At 48.2% G+C, this 24,432-nt stretch overlaps 1 protein-coding gene across 3 annotated transcripts in view; it reads right to left on the bottom strand.

The window, feature by feature from the left end:
* The window catches only part of LOC142153158 (estradiol 17 beta-dehydrogenase 5-like), a 31,281-nt gene extending 11,068 nt beyond the window's left edge, over positions 1 to 20,213 (bottom strand). The window contains exon 1 of one of the 3 annotated variants that reach the window (XM_075210485.1): positions 20,119 to 20,213. In XM_075210485.1, the coding sequence (XP_075066586.1) occupies positions 20,119 to 20,196 (78 nt within the window). In that variant the 5' untranslated portion in view covers positions 20,197 to 20,213. Of the gene's footprint in view, positions 1 to 3,930; positions 4,092 to 11,643; positions 11,727 to 20,118 lie in introns of those variants that run through there. The other 2 variants (XM_075210486.1, XM_075210483.1) reach the window with 2 other exon arrangements.
* Positions 20,214 to 24,432: the final 4,219 nt, after the last annotated feature.

Below are 24,432 nucleotides of genomic sequence, written 5' to 3'. Positions count from 1 at the left end.
CCTGACAGAGGCGGCAAAAGTGGACAAACTGGATTTCTATACTACAGAGGGTGCAGCCAAATGCAGGATTCAGAGATGTACAATGAAACGTGAACACAACACATTGTATATCAAAGCTGGTTACAAACACAAGTTATTTAATAAACTGAAGTGTAACATTGAGACAGCTGTAAGGAAGTATGTAAACACAATCTAATATCAATGCGAGAGAGCAATGCAAAATATGTACAAGTTTCCATTGCAAATGATACTACAAGGGGCTCCTATAGGAGCCAACCAAACTAATGGGTGCAAAATCAGAACCAGGAAAGGACCAGTTTGTGTTGCAGGTGGGGGGGAGGAAGAATCCTGATTTTGGAATTGTGAGGAGGGTATGGTTTGGGCCGAGTCTGAAATGCTTGTCAGTATGTGTATGCAGCAGTCAATAACATGCGTTATGTGCTCTGCATGCAAAACATTTTGCATCTGTACCCCTTGTAGTGCAACATGGTTGGCTCAACTGCAAATTCTGCACCAGGCAAAAGGTTCACCTAATCCAAAATTAGTCCCTATATATGGAAAATCTCCTAACATGTCCAAATGGAAAAGAGAGACAGAAAACGCTTACAGCCCCAGGCCACTAATCTACCACTAATCTGCCCGGCCATGCCCCCATTTGATTTTAATCATGCCTCATGCTATGTCACACCCGCTTTACTTGCATAATGGGGCGGGATGAGGGGGGGGGGGGATTGCACCCTATTTTATTTTATTTTTTCGTTTTACTCTGCACATAGTGGAAGGAGAACTATTAATGAGATTATGAACATTACAACACAGTATACAGAGAATATAAGCAACAAATTCAGTAAGATGGAGCAGTACGATGGTACAGATTGAGGGTAAGAACTGTGTTTAACACCCATAGAAGCCCAGCAGACAAGGGACGCCATTGTTGTAGCTCAGTTCAGAAATCTGATTGCTTGAGATGAGTTACAGAACAATTTTTTTTTTCTTCTTGAATGTTTGTTGACTTCAAATTAAGATTAAAGGGGCTGTGCACTGTTGAAATTGGTTGTCCTGATAATTAATCCTGACCCCAGATTGAGCCAATGGGTGGGTGGGGGGGGGGGGGGGGGAATCCCCTCCCCTAGAAAGCGCTCAGTACCTGATTTCAGCATTGAAGTACTCAGTCCATGCATATCACTACAATAGAACGTTACTGTAGTGCTATGTGTGGCAGGAATGAGTTCATAAAGTAGTACAAATAAATGCATTAAACAGAACACATGAATTGCTATATGAATAGTGTAAATAAAGAATATGTATTCTTTTTATTAAGATTTTACATTTTTGGCAAATTAGTTTGGTTGTGCTCCCTCCTTCATCACACTGGGTCTGATTCATTAAGGAACTTAAATTAAGAAGTTTCTTATTTAAAGTCTCCAGGGCAAAACCATGTTACAATGCAAGGGGTGAAAATTAGTGTTCTGTTTTGCACATAAATTAAATACTGACTGTTTTGTCATGTAACACACAAATATCAACTTTAAATTTCAGTGTACCAATAAGCTATCAAGTATTTGTGTGCTACATGAAAAAACAGTCAGTATTTAACTTATGTGCAAAACAGAAAACTAATTTGCACCCCTTGCATTGTAACATGGGTTTGCCCAGGAGACTTAAATAAGAAACTTCTTAATTTAAGTTCCTTAATGAATCAGGCCCAGTGTGCCCTCTCAATCATCACACTGTACCCACCTTCAACATAACACTGCGCCATCAACATCACACTGTGCCCCTTATTACACTCATCACACTGTGTCCCCTTCATCGTCACAATGTGTCATGGTACCATCTTTATCACACTGCTCCTTCATTATCACACTGTGCCCCTTCATCCTCACTGTCCCCCCTCCTTCATCGTGCCCCCTCCTTCATCCCACTGTGCCCCCTCCTGAATCCACTGTGCCTCCTCCTTCATCACACTGTGCCTCCTCCATCAGGTACTTGCTCCTCAATCAACTGTGCTCCCTGCTTCACACTGTGCCCTCTCCATCACTGTGCCCCCTCTTCATCACACTGTGCCCTCTCCATCATCACACTGTGCCCCCTCCATCACTGTGCCCCCTCATTCACTGTGCCCACTCCTTATCACACTGTGCCCTCTCCATCATCACTGTTCCATCTTCATCACATTGTGCGCCCTCCACTGCTGTCACATTGCTGCCCCCTTCATTCTTTTTTTACCTTTCTATAACTTTCTTCTCTTCTCTTCCTCTTTTCTTCTGTCTTCTTCTCTTTAGTCTTATCTTCATCTGTTTCACTTCTATCAGTATGTGGTTACTCTCTGCGCCGCTGTTCACTGACATTGTCGGGACGTGATGTCGTCACTCCCGACACTGTCATTCGGAAGAGAGGAGGAGGAGGGCACCTGGTTTTGTTTTTTGTCTTTTTGTGCTGGTGAAAGTGTGCGCCGCGGCTCCCAGGGGTGCCGCGGCGCTGTCACAGGGGTGCCGCGGGCCAGCCAGAGAAAAAACCAAACAAAACAAAAAACGTTTGTTTTTTCTCTGGCTGTCAGTGACAGCTGCGTGAGAGGCGGATGCTGGGTCCCGGAGCCGCACAGATTGGTAAGTTTTTGTTTTGCTTTGTTTGTTTTTTTCTCTGGCTGGCCAGTGACACCCCTGTGACAGAGGGCAGAGGAGGGGGACAGAGGGCAGAGGAGGGGGACAGAGGGCAGAGGAGAGGGACAGAGGGCAGAGGGGGAAGTGTGGCAGAGGGGACAGCGTGAGAGAGGGCAGAGGGGGCAGCGTGAGAGGGGGCAGAGTGTGTGGAAGCAGAGGGGCACAGAGTGTGTGGATGCAGAGGGGCACAGAGTGTGTGGATGCAGAGGGGCACAGAGTGTGTGGATGCAGAGGGGCACAGAGTGTGTGGAAGCAGAGGGGCACAGAGTGTGTGGATGCAGAGGGGCACAGAGTGTGTGGATGCAGAGGGGCACAGAGTGTGTGGATGCAGAGGGGCACAGAGTGTGTGGAGATGCAGAGGGGCACAGAGTGTGTGGATGCAGAGGGGCACAGAGTGTGTGGATGCAGAGGGGCACAGAGTGTGTGGATGCAGAGGGGCACAGAGTGTGTGGATGCAGAGGGGCACAGAGTGTGTGGATGCAGAGGGGCACAGAGTGTGTGGAAGCAGAGGGGCACAGAGTGTGTGGATGCAGAGGGGCACAGAGTGTGTGGATGCAGAGGGGCACAGAGTGTGTGGATGCAGAGGGGCACAGAGTGTGTGGATGCAGAGGGGCACAGAGTGTGTGGATGCAGAGGGGCACAGAGTATGTGGAGATGCAGAGGGGCACAGAGTGTGTGGATGCAGAGGGGCACAGAGTGTGTGGATGCAGAGGGGCACAGAGTGTGTGGATGCAGAGGGGCACAGAGTGTGTGGATGCAGAGGGGCACAGAGTGTGTGGATGCAGAGCGGCACAGAGTATGTGGAGATGCAGAGGGAGCATAGTGTAAGTTAGCTGTAAATTATAATTATAATATAATTGAAAAAAATGTATATAAAAATATTATTTTCCCTTGGATTTATATGTATTATTTTTGCATACAACTAAATAAGTATCTCTGTCCTGACCTAAATACTTATTACGTTTTTTCGCCTGCTTATAAAACGGGACTGCTCGGTAACTATTTTGGAGGAGTCACTTGAAAAAATTATGGAGACTCTAAGGCTGCCGCGAACTGCAAAAGTTTGAGAACCACTGCCCTAGAGCATGAACAATTTATGTTTGTATAGCACGCCCTTCGCCTGCTCCTTCAGCCATCTGACATGTGGAGCAGAATAGGGCATACAGATTCGTATCTCATTGCTTACACGAGTCACTGTATCTGCTCACCTACACAATTCCTGTATTAATACTATATATTTCTACCTGGGGTTGATCTCTGTACTCACGTATTCAGGAGCATAGGTCCCAAACCCAATACTTGGGATCCTGTTTCCATCGTTCATCAGGAGAGAGCAGGCAGCCATGTCTGTAGCTGAGTCACTGTGTGAGAGCTACGTTTATGTGTGTGAGGAGTCAGTCTGTATAAGGGACACAGGAGGAGTGTCCGATAGCTGGAGGGGAGAGAGTGCACCATGTTTTGTCTTGGGTTTATATGTGCCAGCATGCAAGCGAAGATGGCCGACAGAGGGGAGAGCCTCAAAGGCATGGCGGACCCCCGCCTTGCTTACTCCGTTCTGCTGGCCCTGCAAGTAACGGTGGGGTTCCGGAAAGGATCTCTGATACAGGTAACAGGGGTTTCCCGGGGTGGATCTCTGATACAGGTAACGGTGGGGGTCCCGGGGAGTATCTCAGATAGAGGTAACAGGGGGTTCCCGGGGTGGATCTCTGATACAGGTAACAGTGGGGGTCTCAAGGAGGATCTCTGATACAGGTAACAGTGGGGGTTCCAAGGAGGATCTCTGATACAGGTAACAGTGGGGGTCCCAAGGAGGATCTCTGATACAGGTAACAATGGGGGTCCCGGGGATGGTCTCTGATACAGGTAACAGTGGGGGTCCCAAGGAGGATCTCTGATACAGGTAACAGTGGGGGTCCCGGGGAGGATCTCTGATACAGGTAACAGTGGAAGTCCCGGGGAGGATCTCTGATACAGGTAACAGTGGGGGTCCCGGGGAGGATCTCTGATACAGGTAACAGTGGGGGTCCCGGGGAGGATCTCTGATACAGGTAACAGTGGGGGTCCCGGGGAGGATCTCTGATACAGGTAACAGTGGGGGTCCCGGGGAGGATCTCTGATACAGGTAACAGTGGGGGTCCCGGGGAGGATCTCTGATACAGGTAAAAATGGGGGTCCCGGGGAGGATCTCTGATACAGGTAACAGGGGGGGGTCTCAAGAAGGATCTCTGATACAGGTAACAGTGGGGGTCCCAAGGAGGATCTCTGATACAGGTAACAGTGGGGGTCCCAAGGAGGATCTCTGATACAGGTAACAGTGGGGGTCCCAAGGAGGATCTCTGATACAGGTAACAGTGGGGGTCCCAAGGAGGATCTCTGATACAGGTAACAGTGGGGGTCCCAAGGAGGATCTCTGATACAGGTAACAGTGGGGGTCCCAAGGAGGATCTCTGATACAGGTAACAGTGGGGGTCCCAAGGAGGATCTCTGATACAGGTAACAGTGGGGGTCCCGGGGTGGATCTCTGATACAGGTAATGGTGTGGGCCCTGAGGAGGATCTCTGATACAGGTAACAGGGGGTTCCTGGGGAGGATCTCTGATACAGATAATGGTGGGGTTCCCGTTGACGCTCTCTGATACAGGTAACAGTGGGGGTCCCGGGGAGGATCTCTGATACAGGAAACAGGGGGGGTCTCAAGAAGGATCTCTGATACAGGTAACAGTGGGGGTCCCAAGGAGGATCTCTGATACAGGTAACAGTGGGGGTCCCGGGGAGGATCTCTGATACAGGTAACAGTGGGGGTCCCGGGGAGGATCTCTGATACAGGTAAAAATGGGGGTCCCGGGGTGGATCTCTGATACAGGTAACAGGGGGGGTCTCAAGAAGGATCTCTGATACAGGTAACAGTGGGGGTCCCAAGGAGGATCTCTGATACAGGTAACAGTGGGGGTCCCAAGGAGGATCTCTGATACAGGTAACAGTGGGGGTCCCAAGGAGGATCTCTGATACAGGTAACAGTGGGGGTCCCAAGGAGGATCTCTGATACAGGTAACAGTGGGGGTCCCGGGGTGGATCTCTGATACAGGTAATGGTGTGGGCCCTGAGGAGGATCTCTGATACAGGTAACAGGGGGTTCCTGGGGAGGATCTCTGATACAGATAATGGTGGGGGTCCCGGGGAGGCTCTCTGATACAGGTAACAGTGGGGGTCCCAGGGAGGATCTCTGATACAGGTAACAGTGGGGGTCCCGGGGAGGATCTATGATACAGGTAACAGTGGGGGTCCCGGGGAGGATCTCTGATACAGGTAACAGTGGGGGTCCCGGGGAGGATCTCTGATACAGGTAACAGGGGGGGTCCCGGGGAGGATCTCTGATACAGGTAACAGGGGGGGTCCCGGGGAGGATCTCTGATACAGGTAACAGTGGGGGTCCCGGAGAGGATCTCTGATACAGGTAACAGTGGGGGTCCCGGAGAGGATCTCTGATACAGGTAACAGTGGGGGTCCCGGGGAGGATCTCTGATACAGGTAAAAATGGGGGTCCCGGGGAGGATCTCTGATACAGGTAACGGTGGGGGTCCCGGGGAGGATCTCTGATACAGGTAACAGTGGGTTTCCCGGGAAGGATCTCTAATACAGGTAACAGTGGGTTTCCCGGGAAGGATCTCTGATACAGGTAACAGTGGGGTTCCCGGGAAGGATCTCTGATACAGGTAACAGTGGGGGTCCCGGGGAGGATCTCTGATACAGGTAACGGTGGGGGTCCCGGGGAGGATCTCTGATACAGGTAACGGTGGGGGTCCCGGGGTGGATCTCTGATACAGGTAATGGTGTGGGCCCTGAGGAGGATCTCGGATACAGATAACAGGGGGTTCCCGGGAGGATCTCGGATACAGGTAACAGGGGGTTCCCGGGAAGGATCTCTGATACAGGTAACAGTGGGGTTCCCGGGAAGGATCTCTGATACAGGTAACAGTGGGGGTCCCGGGGAGGATCTCTGATACAGGTAACGGTGGGGGTCCCGGGGAGGATCTCTGATACAGGTAACGGTGGGGGTCCCGGGGTGGATCTCTGATACAGGTAATGGTGTGGGCCCTGAGGAGGATCTCGGATACAGATAACAGGGGGTTCCCGGGAGGATCTCGGATACAGGTAACAGTGGGGGTCCCGGGGAGGATCTCTGATACAGGTAACAGTGGGGGTCCCGGGGAGGATCTCTGATACAGGTAACAGGGGGGTCCCGGGGAGGATCTCTGATACAGGTAACAGGGGGGTCCCGGGGAGGATCTCTGATATCTGATACAAGTAACAGTGGGGGTCCCGGGGAGGATCTCTGATACAGATAACAGGGGGTTCCCGGGAGGATCTCGGATACAGGTAACAGGGGGTTCCCGGGGAGGATCTCTGATACAGATAATGGTGGGGTTCCCGTTGATGCTCTCTGATACAGGTAACAGTGGGGGTCACGGGGAGGATCTCTGATACAGGTAACAGTGGGGGTCCCGGAGAGGATCTCTGATACAGGTAACAGTGGGGGTCCCGGAGAGGATCTCTGATACAGGTAACAGTGGGGGTCCCGGGGAGGATCTCTGATACAGGTAAAAATGGGGGTCCCGGGGAGGATCTCTGATACAGGTAACAGGGGGGTCCCGGGGAGGATCTCTGATACAGGTAACAGGGGGGTCCCGGGGAGGATCTCTGATACAGGTAACAGGGGGGTCCCAGGGAGGATCTCTGATATCTGATACAAGTAACAGTGGGGGTCCCGGGGAGGATCTCTGATACAGATAACAGGGGGTTCCCGGGAGGATCTCGGATACAGGTAACAGGGGGTTCCCGGGGAGGATCTCTGATACAGATAATGGTGGGGTTCCCGTTGATGCTCTCTGATACAGGTAACAGTGGGGGTCCCGGGGTGGATCTCTGATACAGGTAACAGTGGGGGTCCCGGGGAGGATCTCTGATACAGGTAACAGTGGGGGTCCCGGGGAGGATCTCTGATACAGGTAACAGTGGGGGTCCCGGGGAGGATCTCTGATACAGGTAACAGTGGGGGTCCCGGGGAGGATCTCTGATACAGGTAACAGTGGGGGTCCCGGGGAGGATCTCTGATACAGGAAACAGTGGGGGTCCCGGGGAGGATCTGTGATACAGGTAACAGGGGGGGTCCCGGGGAGGATCTCTAATACAGGTAACAGTGGGTTTCCCGTGAAGGATCTCTGATACAGGTAACAGTGGGGGTCCCGGGGAGGATCTCTGATATCTGATACAAGTAACAGTGGGGGTCCCGGGGAGGATCTCTGATACAGGTAACGGTGGGGGTCCCGGGGAGGATCTGTGATACAGGTAACAGGGGGGGTCCCGGGGAGGATCTCTAATACAGGTAACAGTGGGTTTCCCGTGAAGGATCTCTGATACAGGTAACGGTGGGGGTCCCGGGGTGGATCTCTGATACAGGTAATGGTGTGGGCCCTGAGGAGGATCTCGGATACAGATAACAGGGGGTTCCCGGGAGGATCTCGGATACAGGTAACAGGGGGTTCCCGGGGAGGATCTCTGATACAGATAATGGTGGGGTTCCCGTTGATGCTCTCTGATACAGATAACAGTGGGGGTCCCGGAGAGGATCTCTGATACAGGTAACAGTGGGGGTCCCGGGGAGGATCTCTGATACAGGTAACAGTGGGGGTCCCGGGGAGGATCTCTGATACAGGTAAAAATGGGGGTCCCGGGGAAGATCTCTGATACAGGTAACAGGGGGGGTCCCGGGGAGGATCTCTGATACAGGTAACAGGGGGGGTCCCGGGGAGGATCTCTGATACAGGTAACAGTGGGTTTCCCGGGAAGGATCTCTGATACAGGTAACAGTGGGGGTCCCGGAGAGGATCTCTGATACAGGAAACAGTGGGGGTCCCGGGGAGGATCTGTGATACAGGTAACAGGGGGGGTCCCGGGGAGGATCTCTAATACAGGTAACAGTGGGTTTCCCGTGAAGGATCTCTGATACAGGTAACAGTGGGGGTCCCGGGGAGGATCTCTGATATCTGATACAAGTAACAGTGGGGGTCCCGGGGAGGATCTCTGATACAGGTAACGGTGGGGGTCCCGGGGAGGATCTGTGATACAGGTAACAGGGGGGGTCCCGGGGAGGATCTCTAATACAGGTAACAGTGGGTTTCCCGTGAAGGATCTCTGATACAGGTAACGGTGGGGGTCCCGGGGTGGATCTCTGATACAGGTAATGGTGTGGGCCCTGAGGAGGATCTCGGATACAGATAACAGGGGGTTCCCGGGAGGATCTCGGATACAGGTAACAGGGGGTTCCCGGGGAGGATCTCTGATACAGATAATGGTGGGGTTCCCGTTGATGCTCTCTGATACAGATAACAGTGGGGGTCCCGGAGAGGATCTCTGATACAGGTAATAGTGGGGGTCCCGAGGAGGATCTCTGATACAGGTAACAGTGGGGGTCCCGGGGAGGATCTCTGATACAGGTAACAGTGGGGGTCCCGGGGAGGATCTCTGATACAGGTAACAGTGGGGGTCCCGGGGAGGATCTCTGATACAGGTAAAAATGGGGGTCCCGGGGAAGATCTCTGATACAGGTAAAAATGGGGGTCCCGGGGAGGATCTCTGATACAGGTAACAGTGGGTTTCCCGGGAAGGATCTCTGATACAGGTAACGGTGGGGGTCCCGGGGTGGATCTCTGATACAGGTAACGGTGGGGGTCCCGGGGTGGATCTCTGATACAGGTAACGGTGGGGGTCCCGGGGTGGATCTCTGATACAGGTAATGGTGTGGGCCCTGAGGAGGATCTCGAATACAGATAACAGGGGGTTCCCGGGAGGATCTCTGATACAGGTAACAGTGGGGGTCCCAGGGAGGATCTCTGATACAGGTAACAGTGGGGGTCCCGGGGAGGATCTCTGATACAGGTAACAGTGGGGGTCCCGGGGAGGATCTCTGATACAGGTAACAGTGGGGGTCCCGGGGAGGATCTCTGATACAGGTAACAGTGGGGGTCCCAGGGAGGATCTCTGATACAGGTAACAGTGGGGGTCCCGGAGAGGATCTCTGATACAGGTAACAGTGGGGGTCCCGGAGAGGATCTCTGATACAGGTAACAGTGGGGGTCCCGGAGAGGATCTCTGATACAGGTAACAGTGGGGGTCCCGGAGAGGATCTCTGATACAGGTAACAGTGGGGGTCCCGGAGAGGATCTCTGATACAGGTAACAGTGGGGGTCCCGGGGAGGATCTCTGATACAGGTAAAAATGGGGGTCCCGGGGAGGATCTCTGATACAGGTAACAGGGGGGTCACGGGGAGGATCTCTGATACAGGTAACAGGGGGGTCCCGGGGAGGATCTCTGATACAGGTAACAGTGGGTTTCCCGGGAAGGATCTCTGATACAGGTAACAGTGGGGGTCCCGGGAAGGATCTCTGATACAGGTAACAGTGGGGGTCCCGGGGAGGATCTCTGATACAGGTAACAGTGGGGGTCCCGGGGAGGATCTCTGATATCTGATACAAGTAACAGTGGGGGTCCCGGGGAGGATCTCTGATACAGGTAACGGTGGGGGTCCCGGGGTGGATCTCTGATACAGGTAATGGTGTGGGCCCTGAGGAGGATCTTGGATACAGATAACAGGGGGTTCCCGGGAGGATCTCGGATACAGGTAACAGGGGGTTCCCGGGGAGGATCTCTGATACAGATAATGGTGGGGTTCCCGTTGATGCTCTCTGATACAGGTAACAGTGGGGGTCCCGGGGGGGATCTCTGATACAGGTAACAATGGGGGTCCCGGGGAGGATCTCTGATACAGGTAACAGTGGGGGTCCCGGGGAGGATCTCTGATACAGGTAACAATGGGGGTCCTGGGGAGGATCTCTGATACAGGTAACAGGGGGGGTCCCGGGGAGGATCTCTGATACAGGTAACAGGGGGGGTCCCGGGGAGGATTTCGGATACAGGAAACAGTGGGGGTCCTGGTGCACTCTCTCTGACACAGGTAACAGTGGTGGTCCCGGGGGGGATGCTGTCTTATATGAGACTATGATTCTGTTATAATTGGCATACCTCCCCCTATACATCTATATAGTCCCTCATAGGATTCTGATGAAGTGAGCTCCCTCCTCCGATTTCAAACAGTCTCTTTTTAGCTCCACAATGTATGCCAGCATTGAACCTGCATATTACTTTAGCGCTTTGCTGTAACTGTTAATGTATAATGCAGGGTTTCCCAAACCCAGTCCTCAGGGCTAACAGTACAGGTTTTCCATATCTCCTTGCTGGAGCACAGGTGTATTAATTACTGACTGACACATTGTAACAGATCCACAGGTGGTCTTAATTATATCAAGTGTGATCCGGAAAACCTGCACTGTTAGGGAGCCCTGAGGACTGGGTTTGGGAAACCCTGGTATTGTATACTTTGTATCTGAGTCTGCAGAGAATCACCCTAGAGCATGAACTAGTTTATGTTTGTATAACAAGCCCTTTGCTCCTTCAACCATCTGACATTTGGAGCAGAATAGAACAGCACGTTGGCTCAGTGGTTAGCACTTCTGCCTCACAGCACTGGGGTCATAAGTTTGATTCCCGACCATGACCTTGTGTGAGGAGTTTGTATGTTCTCCCCATGTTTGTGTGAGTTTCCTCCGGGTGCTCCAGTTTCCTCCCACACTCCAAAAACATACTGGTAGGTTAATTGGCTGCTAGTGTGTGTGTGTGTGTGTGTGTGTGTGTGTGTGTGTGTGTGTGTGTGTGTGTGTGTTAGGGAATTTAGACTGTAAGCTCCAATGGGACAGGGATTGATGCGAGGGACTTCTCTGTACAGCGCTGCGGAATTAGTGGCGCTATATAAATAAATGATGGTGATCCGTATCTCACTGTTTACATGAGTCACTGTAACTGCTCACCTACACAATTCCTGTATTAATAATATAGATTTTTACCTGGGGTTGATCTCTGTACTCACATATTCAGGAGCGTAGGTCCCAAACCCAATACTTGGGATCCTGTTTCCATCGTTCATCAGGAGAGAGCAGGCTGCCATGTCTATAGCTGAGTCACTGTGTGAGAGCTACGTATATGTGTGTGAGGAGTCAGCGTGTATAGGAGACACAGGAGGAGTGTCCAATAGCTGGAGGGGGGAGAGGCCAATGTATAGAAAGCTGTGTCTGAGCACAAACATTGCAGATAAACCATTAACTATTATTCCAGCAAGTCTCCTCGCTAATGGACAAGCTTGTTTACTTGTAGCTATCTGTTATATAAGCAGGATCCTCGTATAATCATATAGGTATTGTCAGATGGACAGATGCTGTGAGTATATCCATTAGCACAGTACAAAATAGAAAGGATGGTACACAGCACAATGCAATAGCTCGAGGGCTTGATTTCAATTACCCGTTATATCATCATCATTAGCTATTTATATAGCCCTAATAATTCGGCAGTCTAAATTCCCTAACACACACACACACACACACACACATAGACCGATTGCAGTGACAGATCTACTATGAAACTAATGAAGCTGAAGCTTCAGGGCCCCTAATCACAGAGGGGCCCTTTACCAACTATTTTGATGGCCATCTATTTTTTTTTATTTTTTTTTTAAAGCGGCATTTCTCAACAAAATCGATGGAGTTATTTTTGTGTCTGTTATTGAAATAAGATTATTTTAGTGATAGTATAATCACAGGTATATTACTGTATGCACTCATTCCGAAAACTATAGTTCCCCAGCGTGTCTCTGAAAAGTTAAATGCAAATTGCGTCAGCCATTTTGAGATGGGAATACTGCAATGAATGAACTAGAAGGGCCCAGGAGTTTCTTGGGGAAATAGGGAGGAGCCAAAAACGGACTGGTTAGTGCAGTGGTTCCCAAACTTTCTCAGTTTGAGGCACCCTTAGGGTCTCCATAATTTTTCAACGGCACCCGTAAGCCAAGATAATTATCAGCTAGTCCCAATTTTTCACACTCTGTATCCCCCATTTCTCCAGCTCTCACACTCTGTGTCCCCCCTTTACCAGCTCTCACACTCTGTGTCCCCCATTTCTCCAGCTTTCACACTCTGTGTCCCCTCTTCACCAGCTCTCACAGTCTTTGTCTCCCCTTCACCAGTTCTCACACTTTGTGTCCCCATTTCTACTTATTCTTGTGTGATAAGTATGATCTGTATAATTGCACTAAAAGTATTGTGGCTGATTGGTCTATATTATCAGCTGCCGCAGCATTTGCTGTAGTGGTTTAATTAACTTGTAGCAACTGGTTGCCTCCTAAAGCATCTATCCAATGAAATCCATTTCACTGAAGCACAGTGTCTAAATTTTAAGTGGGATATATTTATTCAGTGACCTACGTGTTGTGTAGATTTATGTTTCCATATTGTTGAACCAAGATTCCTAAAATGTTATTTATTTTGTGACATGTTGAATAATATTGAATGTTGATGGTATCGTGGTATTACTTTCCTACACTACCACTACTTACCTGCTGCTGTGGTAACTCCTTATGCCACAATAAAAGAGAATAAATCCACAAGTTTATGAAGTTTTAGCACTGTATTCCTTGTTTTATTCCAACACTGCTGGGGGGGCCTTTGCCTCTCTACCATACCACCGGCCTGTAGAATTATTCCTTACACTACTTTTGAGGTGCCATCATTACAACTTCATAAGTCAATGGGTGGAAGTACTTAATATTGATATTAGAATATGCTCTAAGCAGGGGAGGCTTCTGACTACTCAGAAATCCCACCATGATCAGTGCTGGCCATCAGACAATCAAGCTACAGCTCCGACCAAAGGATGTCTCTTATGATCCGGCCGGGCGCAGAAAAGAGAGCTGCTGTCAGTGTCACTGTGTGCTGAGTGCAGTACTGCCAGGTGCCACTAGATGCCCCCATCTCCATTTGTGCTGTCCCATCTGCCAGAAGTCGGTGCTGCAGGTTGCAGTGTTGACCACACAATGAAAACTGAGTTGACTTAGGGTGGATGGCATGGCATGCAGCCGCTCAGAGGTGGGAGCAGGCAGCGTGAGGGAGAGACCTAACTCAGGAAGATTCCAGAGATCCCAATCAAGAGGATCAATAGCTTACAGAGAAAGTGTAAGCTTTGGTTTTGTATGTGATCTATCTATAGTTTTTCTCTCTCTCTCTCTCTCTCTCTCTCTCTGGAGGGGGGGGGGGGGTTCAACATCTATCTATCCACCACAATCTCTCTCTCTCTCTTTCTCTGTGGGGGGTTCAACATCTATCTATCTATCTATCTATCTATCTATCCACCACAATCTCTCTCTCTCTCTTTCTCTGTGGGGGGTTCAACATCTATCTATCTATCTATCTATCTATCTATCTATCTATCTATCTATCCACCACAATCTCTCTCTCTCTTTCTCTGTGGGGGGTTCAACATCTATTTATCTATCTATCTATCTATCTATCTATCTATCTATCTATCTATCTATCTACCTACAATCTCTCTCTCTCTCTCTCTGGGGGGGAGGGGGTTCAACATCTATCTATCTATCTATCCACCACAATCTCTCTCTCTCTTTCTCTGTGGGGGGTTCAACATCTATTTATCTATCTATCTATCTATCTATCTATCTACCTACAATCTCTCTCTCTCTCTCTCTCTGGGGGGGAGGGGGTTCAACATCTATCTATCTATCTATCTATCCACCACAATCTCTCTCTCTCTCTCTCTTTCTCTGTGGGGGGTTCAACATCTATCTATCTATCTATCTATCTATCTATCTATCTATCTATCTATCCACCACAATCTCTCTCTCTCTCTCTCTCTCTCTCTCTCTGGGGGGGGGGGGGGGTTCAACATCTATCTATCTATCTATCTATCTATCTATCTATCCACCACAATCTCTCTCTCTCTCTCTCTCTCTCTGGGGGATTTCATTTCAACATCTATCTATCTACCTACAATCTCTCTCTCTCTCCCTCTCTTTTTCTCTCTCTGGGGAGTTTCAACATCTATCTATCAATCTACAAACTCTCTCTATCTTATTCTTGCTCTCAGGGGAATTCAGTATATATCTACCTACCTACAGTCTCTGTCTCTTTCTCTCTCTCTTTCTCACTCTCTTGGGGGTTTCAACATCTATCTATCTACCTACAATCTCTTTTTCTCTCTCTCCTCTCTCTCTCTCTCTCTCTCTCTCATTCTTCCTCTGTCTGAGGTGGTCCACCAAGATCAGACTGGGTTTATGCCTGGCAAGTCTACCCTGATTAACGTCAGGTGGTTATTTACGCATATCCGAAGGATTCAGTCGCCTGCGGAGAGAGCAGTGCTTGTGTCCTTGGATGCGGTCAAGGCCTTTGATTTGGTCGAGTGGGACTATCTCTGGCAGGCTCTGAAGAGTTTTGGCTTTGGCTCCAGGTTTATCAAACTTGTTAGGCTCCTCTAATTTGCACCAGTGGCCAGGATAAGTGTTAACGGTTTTACGACAGCCACGTTTGATATGGGTCTGGGCACCCCGCAGGGCTGCCCATTGTCCCCTGCTTTATTTGTCTTGGCGATAGAACCATTGGCTTGTTTGATCAGGTCTCATGAAAATATCAAGGGTATCCAGATGGGGAGTATCTCTCATAGTATAGCGCTATATGCGGATGATATGCTGATCTTCTTTAAAGACCATGATGGAAGTGGTTGAGGGTTTTGGGGACTATTCTGGTCTCAGAATTAATTTAAATAAATCAATGGTTTTGCGTCTAGGTTGGCAAACTCCACTTGGTGATGTGCTCTGTAAGTCAATCCAATGGACTAGCAAATTTAAGTATTTGGTAATTTATGTGACGGCTCATGCGTCTGACTATGTCAAACTCAATATAGACCCAATAACTAAATACCATAAAAATAAGCGTCCTACATGGAGAAGACTTCCCTTTACAGTTACTGGAATGCACACTATGAAGCAGTCCTGGCCATTTAATATGGATATACACAAGGCCGGTGCTAGGTTTCTGGGCACCCTAGGCAAAGCTTCAGCCTACCGCCCCCATTACCCTTGATCCACATTTATTAACTCATCAAGAAGAGAACTGAAAGCTTCAAATATAGTAAAGGTATTTTTTTAGTGTGAACTTATGGGCAGTAGAACATCCTTCTATATTATTTCTACATTTCTGAGTATATTTAGTATAAGTGGACATGAGTATAGTCAAGAGTATAGGTTTTTGTTTATGGTTATTTATTTAAAGACTAAAGTCAGCATCTTACCTAAAAATTCAAAATTAATGTATACTGCCTGTCAGGCTGTCACAAAGCTGGTGTCTCAACTGCTGCTGTTCAAGGGCTACATCATTACATAGCCACCATCAGAGCTGACTGAAGTCTTTAGGGAGCCCAAAGCACACTCTGACAGGTGGGGGGTCCCTATTGTCTAGTAAGAGTTGCATACATTCAAAGGGGTGGGGGACACAGGCACAAATGGGCAGGGGGAGACACATGGGCAGGGGGGGAGAGGACAGGCACACATGAGCAAGGGGGGGAGGACAGGCACACATGAGCAAGGGGGGGAGGACAGGCACACATGAGCAGGGGGGAGAGGACAGGCACACATGAGCAAGGGGGGGAGGACAGGCACACATGAGCAAGGGGGGGAGGACAGGCACACATGAGCAAGGGGGGGAGGACAGGCACACATGAGCAAGGGGGGGAGGACAGGCACACATGAGCAGGGGGAAGAGGACAGGCACACATGAGCAAGGGGGGGAGGACAGGCACACATGAGCAAGGGGGGGAGGACAGGCACACATGAGCAAGGGGGGGAGGACAGGCACACATGAGCAAGGAGGGGGGAGGACAGGCACACATGAGCAAGGAGGGGGGAGGACAGGCACACATGAGCAAGGAGGGGGGAGGACAGGCAGACATGAGCAAGGGGGGGGGAGGACAGGCAAACATGAGCAGGGGGTAGAGAACAGGCACACATGAGCAAGGGGGGGGAGCACAGGCACACATGAGCAAGGGGGGGGACAAGCACACATGAGCAAGGGGTGGGAGGACAGGCACACATGAGCAGGGGGGAGAGGACAGGCACACATGAGCAGGGGGGGGGAGGACAGGCACACATAAGCGGGGCGGGGGGAGGACAGGCACACATGAGCAGGGGAGGGAGGACAGGCACACATTAGCAGGGTGGGTCAGGCAAACAAGAGCAGGGGGCAGGCACCTGTGGGTGTCATGTTGTTGTCATTCTGCATACAAATCTCCTTACCTTACACTCCAAGGCTCTCCATTGTTGTAGTCCAAGGGGCTGAACAGAGCTGCTCATTTTTCACAGCAATTCTGAGCAGTGCAGGTACCACAGCACCTCCCCTGCCCAACTCTCAGCTCTCTGGGCTGCATTCAGGCTGCAGCTGAATGTACAGAGGAAGGAGGTTCGCGGGGTCCACTTCCTGCACAGTCAATCATGCTTCCGCTGGAGTCTGCTTCTGCAGCTGCCTCCGACATTGACTCCCTTTACAGATCGATGGGCGATGCGGCTGCAGCGGAACCCCTGCAGCTGCTGACGCTGATATCATCCTGGCCATGAGTCGCCTGCGAGTAGCGATCCAAGGGTGAGTGAGGCACTGCTCACCATTGCTCCCTCAGGACCTCCTCCGTGGGCGGAGTATAACTGTCTAGCAGTGAAGGGGAGGGCGCCTTACTCTGCAGCTGTTCAAAAGAGTCACTGAATGACTCAATTGCTGATCCAGGTTAATTCATGAGGTGCACTGCGGCTATAACGGCAAATAGGTTATCTTAATCATGTCCACGGCTGACGCTAGCATTAAGGGACAACTGTTAACTATTATATTTGGCTTGAGTGGCGCCCCCCAGAGCAGGGTGCCCTAGGCAGCTGCCTAAGGTTGCCTAATGGGAGCGCCGGCCCTGCATATACAGGTATTTTACAAACTCTCAGCCTAAATGTAAACGAGATGCAAAGAATTTATAACACAAGTTGGTAATATGCTATTTTAACAGTCGTTTGGGAGGAAGAGCTGTAATGTTTGAACAAAACAAGTAAGAAACTCCAAACTCCCAGTTTTGATGTATTTAAAGGTTATCTTCTGTTCTCATCATTGCTTTAGTTTGTTAAAGAACTCAGAGATAATTCAGCCGACAGGATTGCACACTATGGGGGAATTCAATTGGCCGCGTTCTTCTCGAAAGTAACACGGCCTGCGCACTGTTACTGTTCATACGGTAATTTTAACACAGAGTTCTGCTACTATGGAGTGAAATGAATGGAATAAAATATTTCTGCAGATCATCTCATCATCTGGAGGACATGAATTTTAACAAAAGTATTTCCTCCTTCTGTACCCTTTTTATTAATCCCACCCTGATTGTATATTATAAGGTATTGTTGAGAAACATTGATTTAGGAAAACGATCTCTTGTACTTTGGCATTGAATGACGAGATCACATGACAAAGATGGTAAAAATGGACAAACTGTATTTCTGTAGCGCATAAGGAACAGGCACGTGCAGGATTCAGAGATGTACAATGAAACGTGAACAGAACACATTGTATATTAAAGCTGGTTACAAACACAAAGTATCTAATAAACTGAGATCTAACATTGAGGCAGATGTAAGGAAGTATGTAAACACAATCTAACATGAATGCGGGACAGCAAAGCAAAACATGTACAAGTCTCCATTGCACAATAGAATAGAGAGATAGGAAATGCTTACAGCCCCAAGCCACTAATCTGCCACTAATCTGCCCTGCCACTAATCTGCCACTAATCTGCCCTGCCACTAATCTGTCACTAATCTGCCCTGCCACTAATCTGCCCTGCCACTAATCTGCCCTGCCACTAATCTGCCACTAATCTGCCCCACCACACCCCATTTAATAATAATCATGCCTCATACTATGTCACACCCGTATTGCTTGCACACAACTGCAAACGTCCCTTGAAAGTCTGGAATGTGAGGGGGGGGGGTATGTAAGATTGCACCCTATTTTTTTCGTTTTTATTCTCCACACAGTGGAAGGAGCACTAATACTAGGATTATGAACATTACACCACAGTAGAAAGAGAATATAATCAACAAATGCAGTAACATAGGCCGTACTATGGTACAGATTGAGGGTAAGCGCTGTGTTTAACACCCATAGAAGCCCAGCAGACAAGGGACGCCATTGTTGTAGCGCAGTTTAGAAATCTGATTGCTTGAGATGAGTTACAGAACAAATTTGTTTTTCTTCTTGAATGTTTGTTGACTTCAATTTAAGATTAAAGGGGCTGTGCACTGTTGAAATTGGTTGTCCTGATAATTAATCCTGACCCCAGATTGAGCAAATAGGGAAGGGGATCTCCTTCTCTAGAAAGCACCCAGTGCCTGATACAGGTAACAGTGTGGTTCCCTGGGAAGATCTCTGATACAGGTAACGGTGGGGGTCCCGGGAAGGATATGATACAGGTAACTGTGAGGGTCCCAGGGAGGATCTCTGATAGAGGTAATGGTGGGGGTCATTGGGAGGATCTCTATTACAGGTAACGGTGGGGGTCCTGGGGAGGATCTCTGATACAGGTAACAGTGGGGGTCATTGGGAGGATCTCTGATACAGGTAACGGTGGGGGTCCTGGGGAGGATATGATACAGGTAACTGTGAGGGTCCTGGGGAGGATCTCTGATAGAGGTAATGGTGGGGGTCATTGGGAGGATCTCTATTACAGGTAACGGTGGGGGTCCTGGGGAGGATCTCTGATACAGGTAACAGTGGGGGTCATTGGGAGGATCTCTGATACAGGTAACAGTGGGGGTCCTGGGGAGGATCTCTGATACAGGTAATGGTGGGGGTCCCGGGGAGGATCTCTGATACAGGTAACAGTGGGGGTCATTGGGAGGATCTCTGATAAAGGTAACGGTGGGGGTCCCGGGGATGATCTCTGATACAGGTAATGGTGGGGTCCCGGTGGAGGATCTCTGATACAGGTAACAGTGGGGGTCCCGGGAAGGATCTCTGATAAAGGTAACGGTGGGGGTCCCGGGGATGATCTCTGATTCAGGTAACTGTAAGGCTCCCGGGAGGATCTCTGATACAGGTAATGGTGGGGATCATCTGGAGGATCAGTGATATGTGAATGTGATCCTATTATGATTGGCTGAATGGACCATTCTACACTTGTAGAGACTTTAATTGCATACCTCCCCCTATACGGATTTTCAAAGGTATCTATTTAGCTCCACACTGTATACTATCATTGAGCCTAAATATTATTATTTATTTTAGCAAGAACTAGTTTATGTTTGTATAACAAGCCCCTCATCTGCTCCTTCAACCATCTAACATGTGGAGCAGAATAGAGCATACAGACCCATATCTCACTGTTTACACGAGTCACTGTATCTGCTCACCTACACAATCCTGTATTAATACTATATATCAGATATATAGTATTACCTGGGGTTGATCTTTGTACTCACGTATTCAGGAGCGTAGGTCCCAAACCCAATACTTGGGATCCTGTTTCCATCGTTCATCAGGAGAGAGCAGGCTGCCATGTCTGTAGCTGAGTCACTGTGTGAGAGCTACGTATATGTGTGTGAGGAGTCAGTATGTATAGGGGACACAGGAGGAGGGTCTGATAGCTGGAGGGGGGAGAGGCCAATGTATAGAAAGCAGTGTCTGAGCACAAGCATTGAAGATAATCCATTAACTATGAGTGATATTATTCCAACAAGTCTCCTCGCTAATGGACAAACTGGTTTACTTGCAGCCATCTGTTATATAAGCAGGATCTTCGTATCATCATATAGGTATTGTCAGACTGACAGATGCTGTGAGTATTTCCATTAGCACAGTCCAAAATAGAAAGGATGGTACACAGCACAACGCAATAGCTCGATGGCTTGATTTTAATTACTTGTTATATCATCATCATCATCATTAGCTATTTATATAGCGCTACTAATTCCGTAGCGCTGTACAGAGGACTCCCTCATATATCTCTACCTGGGGTTGATCTCTGTACTCACGTATTCAGGAGCGTAGGTCCCAAACCCAATAATTGGGATCTTGTTTCCATCAATCATTCATCAGGAGAGAGCAGGCTGCCATGTCTGTAGCTGAGTCACTGTGTCAGAGCTACGTATATGTGTGTGAGGAGTCAGTGTGTATAGGGGACACAGGAGGAGGGTCTGATAGCTGGAAGGGCTGCTATCAAATTGACCCTAGTCTGTGTGTGTGTGTGTGTGTGTGTGTGTGTGTGTGTGTGCTAGGGAATTTAGACTGTAAGCTCCAATGGGTCAGGGACTGATGTGAGTGAGGTCTCTGTACTGCGCTGCGGAATTAGTTGCGCTATATAAATAACTGATGATGATGATGTCTTTGGAGATACCTCGTAATTTATAACCCTTATACAAATCCCAAAATCCCAAGATATTAATCAGAATAAATGCTTATTAACGTTCATGGTCGGTCCCCATTACCCTTTCTGTATAAATAGATTTAATTCATACTTTTTGTTTTAACTCCAGATTTTTAATACCACCATGAAACTATTTCCTTACAACATGATGATTTGTTAATTAGGAAGCATCAAGTTTAAAAGTTCAGTTTAGCTTAGATGTTAACAGTTGTAACATTTACTGATTTACATTCATTTGTGCTGTATAATCCTTATTTGAAGGTGCTGACTTTACAGTTGATCAGATAAGGAGATGTGGATGAAGCTCTAGAGAGAAATCACACTGTGAGATGGTGACTTAACACAATGTGACTCTTGACTTGCTGTGTAACAATGACACTGTTGTTTTAATGAATGCTTTAAATTTGCCATTTAACTTCAGATCATTATCAAAGACTTAAAACTATATATATATATTACAACACTGTCAAACTTTCTGAGGATGGACAAGGATGTTTAAGACAACTTAAGCACGTGGCTCTTTGAGATTGATTTTGGAGTCCTGCGGATTTATTTCCAGTATACACTGCCCTAGGCAGGTTGAGTGAATATGACATAGCTTAAGCCTCTCTAGTCCATTTTATAATCCAAAAAATAAATAAATGAAAAGAAGAAAAAGAGAGGAGATAACGTCAACATAAATCAGTTTCTGTTACCCCTGAATAGTACCGTTCTAGTGCGCTTAGTTCAGTGGTCAGGGAACAGGGATAAACTACCCTAAATGGGGTAAAAATTTAATTCCTGGGGGTATGGCTGCCGATTCACATGCTGTCAGTTGGATTGTAGACCCCTTTAAATGTGAAATTGCTGTTGTACCAGAAGAGCCTCAAGGGTTGGCAGAGGCACATCTTGAGCTTCGGTGCAATAATGAAGCACGTATTGCATTTGAAAACAAAGCAGATCTGTCATATTTTTGGATGTCAACAGCTGCAAAGACATTCAACATTGCACATGAGGAGGCAGTCAAAAATGTGCTGCCTTTTGCAACAACCTACCTTTGCGAACAAGGATTTTCCACTCTAACGAACATAAAAACAAAGCAGAGAAATTGATTGGACGCTGAAGACTGTGTCCAAAGTGCTCTGACATCAAAATGCCCCAATATTGATGCTCTCGTATCAAAAATGAAGCAACATCATTTCTCCAAAACCTGAAGTTTTAAAGTTGAAGCTTTCAAAGAAATTTTGAATAGATTCAATAAAATTTTGAATTCCAATAATTAATAATATATGATTTCCTCCCTTTCAAATCAAGGGGGTAACGTCGGCGTATATAAATATATTTGGGGGTAAAAGGTAAAAAAGTTCCCTGACCCCTGGCTTAGTCCTATATGGTAAATACATCCTTGTATGGTTCTCTATCTTCCATAAAAGACCACACACTCAAAATTTAGTCCAAATATCCACTACGTTGCCTTAAGTATGTGAACATCTGAACATCACATCCGTATGTACTTGTTGGAAACCTCATTCCATAACCATGGGCATTAATATGGAGTTGCACCCCCATCGCTGCTATCGCCTCCACTCTTCTATTAAGGCCTTCCACTAAATTTTGGAACAAACCTGTGGGGATTTGCATCCTTCCAGTCACAATAGCATTAGTGAGGTCGGACACTGATGTTGGGCGATAAGGCCTGGCTCGCAGTCTTCGTTCCATTTCATTCCAAAGGGTCAAGATTCTGTGCAGGTCAAATTATTCCCCACCAAATGCAACAAACCAACTTTTGATGAACCTCGCTTTGTGCCCAGAGGGGCATTATCATGCTTTAACAGGAATGGGTCTTCCCCAAAACAAAGTTTGAGTAGGAAGTGATTCGTCTCTCCAGAGAACATGTTTCCAGGGTCCTAAAGCCGTGTGCTTTACATTACTCCAGTCAATGTTTGGCATTGAGGATGGCGATCCTTGGCTTGATGTGCTTCAACCATGGAAAACCAATCCATGAAGCTACCGCCGAAGAGTCCTTTTGCTGATGTTTGTTTTAGAGGCAGTTTGGAACTTGGCAGTGAGTCTTACAACAGAGAGCAGACGATTTTTGCACACAATGAGCTTCAGCGCGCTGCAGTCCCATTCCGTCAGCTTATGCAGCCTACGGCTTCACGGCCGAACTGTTGTGATCGTAGATGTTTCCACTTCACAATAACCACACTGGACATAGCAGCTCTAGGAGGGCAGAAATTTGACAAAATGACTCGTTGGAAAGGTGGGATCCTAGAACAACACTGACAACTGTTTTTTAATTGAAATGCTGTGATTGGCGCAGGCGTGAGGTCGCCATTCAGACCCATTTAAAAAGAGTTAGGACCCCTCTATCCCCCTTCCCCACAAGGCTAGGGGATGTCCGGCAAATCTACACCCAAGGTCCAGAAACTTCTCCCCCACTCTCTAATGGGGGTGTCGGAGATTGAGGGGGGTTGGAACCTCAGGGCTACACTACCCCCTAGATCTCGGGGAACACAGAACCCATAAATGCCTTCCAAACCCTTTCATCCTGTGAAATTAAAAGCATAAAAAAGAAGGTGAACAAACAGGAGGTGAAATAAACAGTACCGTGTGGTTATGGCCCCAGCCTAATGGACGGAAAATTGTAAAAACTCTCCTGCCTATCCACTGCAATACCAGCTACAGGCGACAGGTGGCAGTACACCATCAACAATGACAACTGCACATTCTTTTTCACTTACTGCAAATTAGCACTTTTCTAAAAGCCAATTCAACCTTAACATCATCATCAACATCATTTATTTATATAGTTCCATTATCTCTTGATATGTAGCCAGCTAGCAGGGGCTAGCTGGCAAATTTTAGCCTTTGAGGGTGAGACTCCACCACCTATTGGGAACAAATTAAAGGGAAAAAAATGCAGAGAGCCCAGTGACCCAGCCCAAGAAAGACCACTATGAGGCCAGCCTGGTGGGGGGAGGGGGTGGGATGCCCCACCAGCCCAACCAGCCCCTTGTTAGCGATAAACTTTATTTGCATTTTAGCTAACAAGTCCCATTTGTTCCAGAAGCCATGGGAAATATCCAAATAAATATCTGACAGTAATTTTCGATTGTTTGGAATTTATTATAGGGTCATTGTCACTATCTTTTCCCTGGCTTGTCTGATTCAACTCATTTGGCACTGTCCAACCTTTCCTAGTGCCAGCGGCTTTTACAAATATCTCCCGGGAAGCAGAGCTGTCAGTACCTATTTAGTTTTATGAATCAGTAAATAGGAAATCTCTGGTCCCTAAGGAGATCAGCAGCAGTCGCCCCTCCCCTCAAAGTTCTGCGGTCATTGCGGAGTTGGTGCCAGGACCCAAAACAACCATATTTATCAGCAGTAA

This window comes from Mixophyes fleayi, chromosome 4 (genome assembly GCF_038048845.1).
Source record: "Mixophyes fleayi isolate aMixFle1 chromosome 4, aMixFle1.hap1, whole genome shotgun sequence".
Taxonomy (NCBI): Eukaryota; Metazoa; Chordata; class Amphibia; order Anura; family Limnodynastidae; genus Mixophyes; species Mixophyes fleayi.
This window is presented reverse-complemented; position numbering and strand designations above follow the sequence as displayed.